This window comes from Mobula hypostoma, chromosome 22, assembly GCF_963921235.1.
Source record: "Mobula hypostoma chromosome 22, sMobHyp1.1, whole genome shotgun sequence".
NCBI classification, from domain to species: domain Eukaryota; kingdom Metazoa; phylum Chordata; class Chondrichthyes; order Myliobatiformes; family Myliobatidae; genus Mobula; species Mobula hypostoma.
In genome coordinates, this window is record NC_086118.1 from 4,995,570 (window position 1) to 5,008,406 (window position 12,837).

Here is a 12,837-nt window from a genome sequence, read left to right on the forward strand (position 1 = left end):
TAGTAAATAAACATGGCCATTCGACTCTGTCAAAAGCTTTCTCAGCATCTAATGAAATAACACATTCTGGAGTTCTCAGTGAAGGAGTATAAATAGTATTTATTAATCTCCTAATATTAAAAGATGAATAACGATTTTTAACAAATCCAGTTTAATCCGCAGAAATAATTTGAGGTAATACCTTTTCTAACCTAGATGCTAAGATTTTAGAAAAAATTTTTGAATCAACATTCAGTAAGGAAATTGGTCTATATGATGCACATTCAGTAGGATCCTTTTTTAAAAAAAATTAAGGAAATAGAGGCTCCATAAAATGATTGTGGTAGTTTACCTATAATAATTGCATCTCTAAAAACTCTGCACAATTGGGGAGAAAGAGTAGGAGAAAAAAACTTTAAAAATTCTGCTGTATAGCCTTCTGGGCTCGGTGATTTGCCAGAATTCATTGAAGAAATAGCACCCATTATTTCTTCATCCATAATAGATGTTTCTAACTTTGAACGTTCTTCAGGTGTTAATTTCAGAAAATTCAAATTCCTTAAAAAATCTTGCATCCTGCTGGGATCATGAGGAAATTCTGACTGATATAAAGATGTATAAAATTCTTGAAAAGACTTATTAATCTCATCATGATCAACTGTTAAAGTATCATTAGGTTTACGAATCTTAGTAATTTGACGTTTAACCGAAGCTGTTTTCAATTGATTGGCTAATAATTTACCAGATTTATCACTATGTATATAAAACTCACTTCTTGTTTTCATTAATTGATTTTCTATTGACGATGTTAAGAGTAAACTATGCTCCATTTGAAGTTCAACTCTCTGTTTGTAAAGCTCCTCATTAGGAGCAGTGGCATATTGTTTATCAATGTCTTTAATCTTATCAATCAACACAAGTATTTCATTCTTAGTGCGTTTTTTCAATCCAGCTGAGTAGGAAATGATCTGACCACAAATATAAGCTTTAAAAGTGTCCCATATAACCCCACTGGGAATTGCATCCGTAGTATTGGTTCAAAAAAAAGTCAATCTGATCCTTAATAAATTTTACAAAATCTGAGTCTTGAAGTAAGTTGGAATTAAAACGCCATTGTCTAGTATCAGAAGGTATATCCCATAACTTAATAGAGAGATTCAATGGTGCATGATCAGATATGGCAATAATGTCATAATTACACTCAATTACAGATGGTATTAAACGAGAGTCTATAAAAAAATTCAATCCTAGAATAAGTATGATGCACATGTGAAAAGAAAGAAAATTCTTTATCCTTGGGATGTAGAAATCTCCAAATTTCGGAGATTCCAGAATCGATCAAAACATCATGCCTCCTGCCCACTGGCCCTTTGATTACAGGACTCACTAACCTGGGAGGACCCACCGACCTTGGATCTTCGGGGCCACCAGCTTTCATCCTCGCTGGTCTTCATCCACAGTGCTTGCTGACGTGACTTCCGTCTATAGATGTCCTCTGTCACACATCCACATTGCTGGTCTTCGAAGATGGAGTGTGAAGTGGAGACCTCGAATCTGGCATGACCTCTGACTCCCTTACATCCCTGTCCCTAAACCCTGACCTAATCCCTAACTCTCCCTTTGTTCTGAAAATCATCCCTACAAACCTAAAAGAAAATGAAGTCTGAGCCATGACCTCAACAGAGACTGCAGCTTGGTGTCAACTTGACCGGATTCTGATCTGAATCTTGCCCTATTTCTCATATAGTTCTTATAAATATTCCCTTATCAACTGTTTGTAAAAACATTTTCAGTAATTATGGGCAGCTTGATTGATATTTTTGAAATACAAGTGTTTGCATGTTAAAAACCTAGGCACGCATCCTGTTGTTAAAGACAGAGTACCATGATGATCCTGTGCAGACTACTGCTTTTCATGTTCATCTGTTGCTGTTCCCTTTCTGCTGTTTCCTCCAGCTGTAGAAGTTTGGGTTCTCATTTTTTTGGAGTGCAAAGGTATGTTAGGGTGAGGAGATGCTGTGGCCTTAGTTACAGAGCTTCGAGTAGGTAGGGGTGACATCCAGCTCAACTCACGTCCATCTCCCACTGCACTTGCATGATGTTGTAGATCGATATCTCCAAAACAAACCTCTGATCATTAAAGCCTCCAGTGGGAGGATCATACCATAGATATTACATACCTGACCAGCGTAGGCATGAGCTATTCACTGTATTAGCTTCTCTGCACCAGAGCTTCACACTGTGCCCTCTCATCTTTTCAGAGAGGATATGCTTCAGAATGCTGATAATGCCCAACAGCATTACAAAACATCCCTGCAGGAACTCAACACCTGGATGGACAATCTTCCTAACAACCAAGTGCAACCCACTGCCAGCCTCAGTGAAGTCCAAACCAAACTCCAAGCCCAGAAGGTACGTGTTATCTAAGCATGAGGAAGTAGAAATTCAAACCTCTCTTTCAGTCCATGTTTGATAACAATTGCATGTATTGCATGTGTATGAATCTTTTAAAACTATTGTACCACATGATATGAAGTCTGATACATCATTGCGACTGTAACTGCTGTTGCCTATTCTTCATCTTCAATACGTCATATTTGGTTTGAAGTTCCTTTACCTAACTTGTCAAACTAGATAGAACAATGGAGAAAAAAATAACACATGCTGCATCAATGTGGTCTTTTTCATGGAAACCCACTCATTTTTTACGGGAACCCAATCAAATTTTCACAGAAAATCGTACAATTTGTTGGTAATCCATTCAATTTTGTTCAGTAACCTATTCTGTTTCATGATAATCCAATCAATTGTCCATGGCAATCAACTCTTTCATGGTAATTTACCCAAATTATCATGGTAATCCAGTCTATTTCATGGTATCCTACTTCATTTTCATGGGGGGGAGCATGGTAGTGTAGTGGTTAGCACAACACTTTACCAGTGACCGGGGTTCAAATCTCATAGCTGCCTGTAAGGAGTTTGTACATTCTCCCCGTGACTACACGGGTTTCTTCTGGGTGTTCTGATTTCCTCCCACATTCCACAGACATCCCAGTTGGTAGCTTAATTGGTCATTGTAAATTGTCCTGTGATTAGGCCAGCGTTTAATCAGGGGATAACTGGACTCTCTGTGCAGTATCACAATGAATAAATAAATAATCCATTCTGTTTAATTGTAATCCTGTCCATGTTTTGTGGCAATTGATCTGTTTTTGTGGTGATCACATTTCAGTTTTGTACTGATGCAATTCACTTCTTTGGCACGGCTGTAATCACTCAAGTTCAAGCATTAGTGATCACTCACATTTTCAAGGGGCAGTGCACACTTCTTTTTGTATGAATAGCATTTCTTTAGAAAACAAATCAGAAACTATGATATTGTCCCTCAGATCAATAACACCTTGGTGGTCTGATATAGCTCTCTGATTGTCACAAGCTGTAACTGTAAGTCCGTACTCCCTATCCACCTGGTGAACTTTCGATGGACAATTTTCTCAGCTAATTCCTGGACTATGAAAAGAAGCAGACACATTAACATATCTGTGCTGAAAACAATGTACCGAGCACACAACGTTTTCTGAGCCTGGACTAATATCACCTCACTGAAGATAACCAGGGTTTGGCATAAAGCAATCTTTGGCACAAGTTGGGTGGATGCCCTCTGAGTTTCCAACCAACTTAATGGAAACATTGATTGAGATACTTCTCAAGTTTGATTTATTCTTCAACCTGATGCACATGTTAGAGCCGAGGGGACCTAGCCTCACTCCATTGTAACATCTTTGATTTTACAGAAACTGGTCGATGATATCAAGAAGCAGGAATCTAAGAAAGATGAACTCGTCCATCTCTGTCAAGACTTGCAGTCAACACTGAAGGTATGTGTTGGCTTTGGAGATTCTTCCAATTTCTCATCACCTGATTACTCCTGTTGTCAGGTGTAACTGCTGCTTCCAAGTGTGATTGGGCAAAGTAGACCCTGGATCAGGGGGATGTTTAATTTAAAAAGATGAATCCTGCTTTAGAAACAGCCAGGTGTCAAAGAATCCAGAAGAAAAAAAATTGGAGGTAGGAAGAAAGGATTAATTTGGTGCATTGCCAGGTACATGGATTGGAAATGTCATGGGATAAGTGCAGATAAATCGGACAAGGTTTGATTGGCATGGATAAGTGGGCCGAATTACTCGTATTATACTATTATTCTACAACTCCACAGAGGATTGGGTTAGAATAATGACATTTTGCAATAATGATATTTACACTTTGAGGTGGGGGTAGGAAGAAGTTCAGTTTTACTTCAGCTGAGGATGGCTGCATTTTGGCTCTGCTCAGTCACGTTCTTCTATTTCTCCTCCCACCACCCCAATTTCTGATCTGCTCAAAGTCACACTCTTCTATTTCTTTGCCCCCCACCCCCGACAATTTCTGCTCTGCTCAAAGCCACATTATTGCATTATTTTGGACCAGCTGCCTAATTTAGCAAGCCTCTACCACCCCAACCCATTCCTCACAAGTTGGTGTTGAGCTGAAGGTTCTGAACAAGAGGGAAAGATGGGGTTCAGGACACAGGGGATTTCTCTGAGCCTGCATTTATGAAAATAGTAATGTTTTGCTTGTTCTTTTTCCAAAGGATTATGAAACCAACAATGACAAGTACCAAGCATCTCTGGACCCTACCTCTGGCCCATCTGGCCCGAAGAAGCTAAGAACTCAGGCACTGCAAGACAGCATTAAGGATCAGGTAAAGACAAGATCTTGGCTCCAAGTTGTGCTTAGAATGTGCAGCTTATCACCGCAGGGAAGAGGTTTGGTGAAAAGAATGGATACGTTCAGATAAAGACACATATATGCTGATAGGTGAAATGAAGTGAAAAGGGAAAGAGGAGGGGTAGCTGGAGATACAATGGGAAATACAAATGCTGGCTCAATCTGATGGACTGAAAGACCTTTCCCTCTAGTGTACGTTCTGTGTGACTTCTAACACTCTGTGTAATCTATGTCTAGTTCCATTGATCAGTCATGTCATCTCAATGCCTTTCTTTACTAAGGAGATTAGCGACTCCAGCATGGACCAACCATCAGTCATAGGATAGAGTTATAGGAAAGTACAGCACAGAAACAGGCCCTTTGGCCCATCTAGCCCATGCCGAAATCATTTTCAATCTTCCAGGCTAACATTTGGGGAAACTTGGCGAGACATCAGGAGTGATTTCAGCCAGTGCTGAAGACAGTGACTGGGTTACAGGTAATTGGTTTAGTATTGTCACATGCTTACAAGACAGTGAAAAGCTTTGTTTGTGTGCCGTCCAGACAGATTATTTGAGGAAGCATAAAAGGAAAAATAATAAGATGCAGAATGTAGTATACAGTTACAGAGGAAGTGTAGTGCATGTAGGTTGATAAAGAACAAGGACCATGCCGATGTAGATGATGAGGTCAGGAGTACTTTATTATACAAGAGATCCATTCAAGAGTCTTATATACAGAGGGATAGAAGCCTCGTGGAATGTGTCCTAAGGCTTTCACAGCTGCTGCCCATTGGTTGAAAGCAGGAGAGAGAATGACAAAGATTAGTAGGGCTCCGTGATTATGTTGGATGGTTTCCCAAGGCAATGGAAGTATTGACAGAGTCCATAGAGGGGAAGGTGTGTTTACAATTCTATGCAATTTCTTGCAGTCACCGTGGCATGTAAGTCATGAGCTCAGTACAAGTATTTGTGACTCAAGTGGATATCTGGGGTCTGATGTACTCTCAGTGATGGACCATGCATCTCATAGTAGAAAGGTGTCACATTCAAGTTTAATAAACAATTCAGGTGCAATGAAAAACGTCACAGGGACATAAACATAAGGAAGTCTGCAGATGCTGGAAATCCAAAGCACACACACAAAATGCTGGAGGAACTCAGCAGGTCAGGCAGCATCTATGGAAAAGATTGCAGTCGACATTTTTGGGCCGAGATCCTGAAGAAGGGTCTTGGCTAAGATATAGACTGTCCACTCTTTTCCACATTTGCTGCCCGTACTGCTGAGTTCATCCAGCAATTTGTGTGTTACAGGAACATAAAATCACATACACAATGTTTACTTGAAAAAAACATAAATTATACATAATTTTTACACGAAAGAACACAATTAGATCATAAACCCCTACAAATCCAACTTGATTCAAAGTGGTTATAGTAAGCAGAACAGGAAGGTACACCTATAATAATGAAAGCTCAAAGAAGTCAAGATTATTCTGCTTAGAGCAGTGAAGGTTAAGGGAAGATTTAATAAAAATATTTAAACATAGCAGATGGTTTTGATAGGGGAGGTAAGCTGATTCCATTGACAGGATGTTTGAAAACTGACAGATAACAGCAAGAAGAGGAGAATATTTTGGTGTCACCAATTGTTATGACCTGGGCCACACTACTTGAAAAGCTGATAAAACAGACACAAAAAAAAATCAAAATGTAGCTGTGTGTATTTTTTAAAAGGAAGGAGTAGGAGTGTATGAACAGAGATAAGGAGGAATTTTATTAGCCAGAGAGTAGTTCAATCTGTGGAATGCTCTGCGACAGACAGCTGTGGAGGCCAAGACCACGGGTATATTTAAAGCGAAAATTGATAATTTCCTGATTGTTCAGGGATCAAAGGTTATGGTGAGAATGCAGGTGTACGGGGTTAAGTAGGATCGAGGATCAGCCATGATGTCTCATAGTCTTATGCAAAGGGAACTGATGATATAATCATTTAAAAACCAACATGGTCACAACGGGTTGGCTGGACTTCTTCTGTGTTGTGTGAATTAATGTCCTTGTCACTCACTCGCCCTTTTTCCAGACTCCAATTGCAGTGAATATACTGTATGTGACTCCCAAATAACACTCTTTGTTTCCTTTACAGGAGAAGAACACGGTCAAACGCTTTGCTGAGGTCTCCTCATCAAATGATCAGTTGCTGAGCCAGCTGGAATTTGTGACCAAGGTTAAGCAAAAGGTAAGCAAGTGGTAACTGCTGAGGGTTCTTAGTATCTGAGAGCGAAGGATGACATATTGTTGATGAATGTACTATAGCCCCTCTTTTAATTCTGGTATAACTCCCAGAGGCCCTGGTGTTCAGTAGTCCAAGGTCTATCCTGCCACCCAGCAGCAGATCCATAGTTCATTATCATGGGCTGCAGGGAGTAGCTGACTTCTTGAGGCTCTCCTGGATTAATTCAGATAACATTTACCTTCACATTTGGCTGTACTTCAGGATGCCCAGTGCCCTTTACAGTTCATGGTGTCGTGAAATTCACATCAGTGAGTGTTTATCAACCAGTGGCCAGTGCTCAGAACTTTGCTCCTACATGTACATGACTTTTATAACCTGGGTACAATTATTACAAAATGATTGCAGGGGAGACTACGTGGGTCAATTATTTGTGGAATCTCAGATTTACTCAGCAAGTTCTCCCTCCATCAGCATTACAATGGACCTTACATGAACAGTGTGGAATCCCAAAACACCTATTGAAAAAGATATTGTGGACTTCAGGGGTGCAGTGCTAGCCGGAGCACACCGGAGTGCGTCCGGCACCTCCTCAAGAAAAATGCCGAAATAAACAAGCTAAAAACAAAAAAAATCCAGCAAGTGGCTGTTCTGTGAGTGAAAACATCTTGTTAAATCCACTCACTGGATGCTTTTTTTGTTTTTGGCACCATTCCTTGTAAACTCCAGAGTCTGTTGTGCGTAAAAATCCCCGGAGATCAGCAGTTTCTGAGATACTCAAATCACCCTGGGCAGCACCTAATTAATTAGCTTGTTTATTTCGGTTTTTTTCTTAAAGAGGTGCCGGACGTGCTCCGGTGTGCTCCAGCTAGCACTGCACCCCTGGTGGACTTCGGGAAGGGTAAGACAAAGGAACACATACCAATCCTCATAGAGGGATCAGAAGTGGAGAGAGTGAGCAGCTTCAAGTTCCTGGGTGTCAAGATCTCTGAGGATCTAACCCGGTCCCATCATATCGATGTGGTTATAAAGAAGGCAAGACAGCGGCTATACTTCAATAGGAGTTTGAAGAGATTTGGCATGTCAACAAATACACTCAAAAACTTCTATAGTTGTACTGTGGAGAGCATTCTGACAGGCTGCATCACTGTCTGCTATGGGGAGGAGAGCTACTGCACAGGACTGAAAGAAGCTGCAGAGGGTTGTAAATCTAGTCAGCTCCATCTTGGGTACTAGCCTACAAAGTACCCAGGACATCTTCAGGGAGCGGTGTCTCAGAAATGTAGCGTCCTTTATTAAGGACCTCCAGCACCCAGGGCATGCCCTTTTCTCACTGTTACCATCAGGTAGGAGGTACAGAAGCCTGAAGACACACACTCAGTGATTCAGGAACATCTTCTTCCCCTCTGCCATCCCATTCCTAAATGGACATTGAATCTTTGGACACTACCTCACTTTTTTTTAATATACAGTATTTCTGTTTTTGCATGTTTTTTAAAATCTATTCAATATACATATACTGTAATTGATTGACTTAGAAACATAGAAAACCTACAGCACAATACAGGCTCTTTGGCACACAAAGCTGTACTGAGCATGTCCCTACCTTAGAAATTACCTTGGGTTGCCCATAGCCCTCTATTTTTCTAAGCTCCATGTACCTGTCCAGGAGTCTCTTAAAAGACCCTGTCGTATCCGCCTCCATCACTGTTACCGGCAGCCCATTCCACACACTCACCACTCTCTGCGTAGAAAAGATTACCCCTGACATCTCCTCTGTACCTATTTCAAAGCACCTTAAAACTGTCTCATCTTGTGTTAGCCATTTTAGCTAACACAAGAAAAAGCCTCTGACTATCCACGTGATCAATACCTCTCATCATCTTATACATCTCTATCAGGTCATCTCACATCCTCTGTCACTCCAAGGAGAAAAGGCCGAGTTCACTCAACCTATTCTCATAAGCCATGCTCCCCAATCCAGGCAACATCCTTGTAAATCTCCTCTGCACCGTTTCTATGGTTTCCACATCCTTCCTGTAGTGAGGCAACCAGAATTGAGCACAGTACTCCAAGTGGGGTCTGACCAGGGTCTTATATAGCTGCAAAATTACCTCTCAGCTCCTAAACTCAATCCCACAATTGATGAAGGCCAATGCACTGTATGCCTTCTTAACCAGAGAGTCAACCTGCGTAGCAGCTTTGAGTGTCCTATGGACTCGGACCCCAAGATTCCTCTAATCTTCCACACTGCCAAGAGTCTTACCACTAATACCATATTCTGCCATCATATTTGACCTACCAAAATCTCACACTTATCTGAGTTGAACTCCATCTGCCACTTCTCGGCCCAGTTTTGCATCCTATCAATGTCCCACTGTAACCACTGACAGCCCTCCACACTATCCACAACACCCCCAACCTTTGTGTCATCAGCAAACTTACTAACCCATCCCTCCACTTCCTCATCCAGGTCATTTATAAAAATCACAAAGAGTAGGGGTCCCAGAACAGATCCCTGAGGCACACCACCAGTCACTGACCTCCATGCAGAATATGACCCATCTACAACCACTCTTTGCCTTCTGTGGGCAAGCCAGTTCTGGATCCACAAAGCAATGTCCCCTTGGATCCCATGCCTCCTTACTTTCTCAATAAGCCTTGCATGGGGTACCTTATCAAATGCCTTGCTGAAATCCATATACACTACATCTACTGCTCTACCTTCATCAATGTGTTTAGTCACATCCTCAAAATAGAACATAGAACATAGAATTGTACAGCATAGTACAGGCCCTTCGGCCCACAATGTTGTGCTGACCCTTAAACCCTGCCTCCCATATAAACCCCCACCTTAAATTCCTCCATATACCTGTCTTCTAGTCTCTTAAATTTCACTAGTGTATCTGCCTCCACCACTGACTCAGACAGTGCATTCCACGCACGAACCACTCTCTGAGCAAAAACCCTTCCTCTAATATCCCCCTTGAACTTCCCACCCCTTACCTTAAAGCCATGTCCTCTTGTATTGAGGAGTGGTGCCCTGGGGAAGAGGCACTGGCTGTCCACTCTATCTATTCCTCTTAATATCTTGTATACCTCTATCATGTCTCCTCTCATCCTCCTACTCTCCAAAGAGTAAAGCCCTAGCTCCCTTAATCTCTAATCATAATGCATACTTTCTAAACCAGGCAGCATCCTGGTAAATCTCCTCTGTACCCTTTCCAATGCTTCCACATCCTTCCTATAGTGAGGCGACCAGAAATGGACACAGTACTCCAAATGTGGCCTAACCAGAGTTTTATTGAGCTGCATCATTACCTCGCGACTCTTAAACTCTATCCCTCGACTTATGAAAGCTAACACCCCACAAGCTTTCTTAACTACCCTATCTACCTGTGAGGCAACTTTCAGGGATCTGTGGACATGTACCTCCAGATCCCTCTGCTCCTCCACACTACCAAGTATCCTGCCATTTACTTTGTACTCTGCCTTGGAGTTTGTCCTTCCAAAGTGTACCACCTCACACTTCTCTGGGTTGAACTCCATCTGCCACTTCTCAGCCCACTTCAGTCAGGCTCATAAGGCACAACCTGCCTTGGACAAAGCCATGCTGACTATTTCTAATCATATTATTCCTCTCCAAATGTTCATAAATCCTGCCTCTCAGGATCTTTTCCATCAACTTACCAACCACTGGAATAAGACTCACTGGTCTATAATTTCCTGGGCTATCTCTACCCCCTTTCTTGAATAATGGAACAACATCCGCATCCCTCCAGTCCTCTGGAACCTCTCCTGTCCCCACTGATGATACAAAGATCATCGCCAGAGGCTCAGCAATTTCCTCCCTCGCCTCCCACAGTAGCCTGGGGTACATCTCGTCCGGTCCCGGTGACTTATCCAACTTGATGCTTTCCAAAAGCTCCAGCACATCCTCTTTCTTAATGTCTACATACTCAAGCTTTTCAGTCCGATGTAAGCCATCCCTACAATCGCCAGGATCCTTTTCCATGATGAATACTGAAGCAAAGTACTTGTTTATTTATTATTATTTTTTGTTTTCTCTGCTCGATGATGTATTGCATTGAACTGCTGCTGCTCAGTGAACAAATCTCATGTCACATGCTAGTGATAATAAACCTGATTCTGAATCTGAGCTCTCTATCTCTATCTCTCTCTCTCTCACTCTCTCTCTCACTCTCTCTCTAACTCTCTCTATCTCTCTATCTCTCTCTCTATCTCTCTCTCTCTATCTCTCTCTCTGTCTCTCTCTATCTCTCTCTCTCTGTCTGTCTCTCTCTCTAACTCTCTATCTCTCTCTCTCTGTCTCTCTCTATCTCTCTCTCTGTCTCTCTCTCTCTAACTCACTCTATCTCTCTCTCTCTATCTCTCTCTCTCTATCTCTCTCTATCTCTCTCTCTCTCTGTCTGTCTCTCTCTCTCTCTAACTCTCTCTATCTCTCTCTCTATCTCTCTCTCTCTCTGTCTCTCTCTATCTCTCTCTCTCTGTCTGTCTCTCTCTCTAACTCTCTCTATCTCTCTCGAACTCTCTCTCACTCTCTCTCTAACTCTCTCTATCTCTCTCTCTCTCTCTCTCTATCTCTCTCTCTGTCTCTATCTCTCTCTCTGTCTGTCTCTCTCTCTAACTCTCTCTATCTCTCTCTCTATCTCTCTCTCTGTCTCTCTCTCTCTAACTCACTCTATCTCTCTCTCTATCTCTCTCTATCTCTCTCTCTGTCTCTCTCTATCTCTCTCTGTCTCTCTCTCTATCTCTCTCTCTGTCTCTCTCTATCTCTCTCTCTCTGTCTGTCTCTCTCTCTAACTCTCTCTATCTCTCTCTATCTCTCTCTCTGTCTCTCTCTATCTCTCTCTCTATCTATCTCTCTCTCTGTCTCTCTCTATCTCTCTCTCTGTCTGTCTCTCGCTCTAACTCTCTCTATCTCTCTCTCTCTCTGTCTCTCTCTCTCTATCTCTCTCTCTGTCTCTCTCTATCTCTCTCTCTGTCTCTCTCTCTCTCTAACTCTCTCTATCTCTCTCTCTATCTCTCTCTCTGTCTCTCTCTCTCTCTCTAACTCTCTCTATCTCTCTCTCTCTGTCTCTATCTCTCTCTCTCTGTCTCTCTCTCTCTAACTCACTCTATCTCTCCCTATCTCTCTCTCTCTATCTCTCTCTATCTCTCTCTCTCTCTGTCTCTCTCTCTCTAACTCTCTCTATCTCTCTCTCTGTCTCTATCTCTCTAACTCTCTCTATCTCTCTCTCTATCTCTCTCTCTCTCTAACTCTATCTCTCTCTCTATCTCTCTCTCTCTCTCTCTCTCTGTCTCTCTCTATCTCTCTGTCTCTCTCTCTCTAACTCTCTCTATCTCTCTCTCTATCTATCTCTCTGTCTCTCTCTATCTCTCTCTCTCTGTCTGTCTCTCTCTAACTCTCTCTATCTCTCTCTCTCTATCTCTCTCTCTCTCTGTCTGTCTCTCTCTCTCTATCTCTCTCTCTCATCTCTCTCTCTGTCTCTCTCTATCTCTCTCTCTGTCTCTCTCTATCTCTCTAACTCTCTCTATCTCTCTCTCTATCTCTCTCTCTGTCTCTCTTTCTCTCTAACTCTCTCTATCTCTCTCTCTATCTCTCTCTCTGTCTCTATCTCTCTCTCTCTAACTCTCTCTCTATCTCTCTAACTCTCTCCCTCTATCTCTCTCTCTCTGTCTCTCTCTATCTCTCTCTCTCTCTATCTATCTCTCTCTATCTCTCTCTCTCTCTGTCTCTCTCTTTCTAACTCTCTCTATCTCTCTCTCTAACTCTCTCTATCTCTCTCTCTCTCTAACTCTCTCTATCTCTCTCTATCTCTCTCTCTCTGTCTCTCTCTATTTCTCTCTCTGTCTCTC

At 41.9% G+C, this 12,837-nt stretch overlaps 1 protein-coding gene across 1 annotated transcript in view; it reads left to right on the plus strand.

Moving 5' to 3' along the window:
• evpla (envoplakin a) overlaps positions 1 to 12,837 on the plus strand; it is a 92,027-nt gene that overhangs the window by 74,230 nt on the left and 4,960 nt on the right. The window contains exons 18-21 of the mRNA XM_063030924.1: positions 2,241 to 2,391; positions 3,774 to 3,857; positions 4,610 to 4,720; positions 6,871 to 6,963. Coding sequence (XP_062886994.1) covers positions 2,241 to 2,391; positions 3,774 to 3,857; positions 4,610 to 4,720; positions 6,871 to 6,963 — 439 coding nt within the window. The remainder of the gene's footprint in view (positions 1 to 2,240; positions 2,392 to 3,773; positions 3,858 to 4,609; positions 4,721 to 6,870; positions 6,964 to 12,837) is intronic.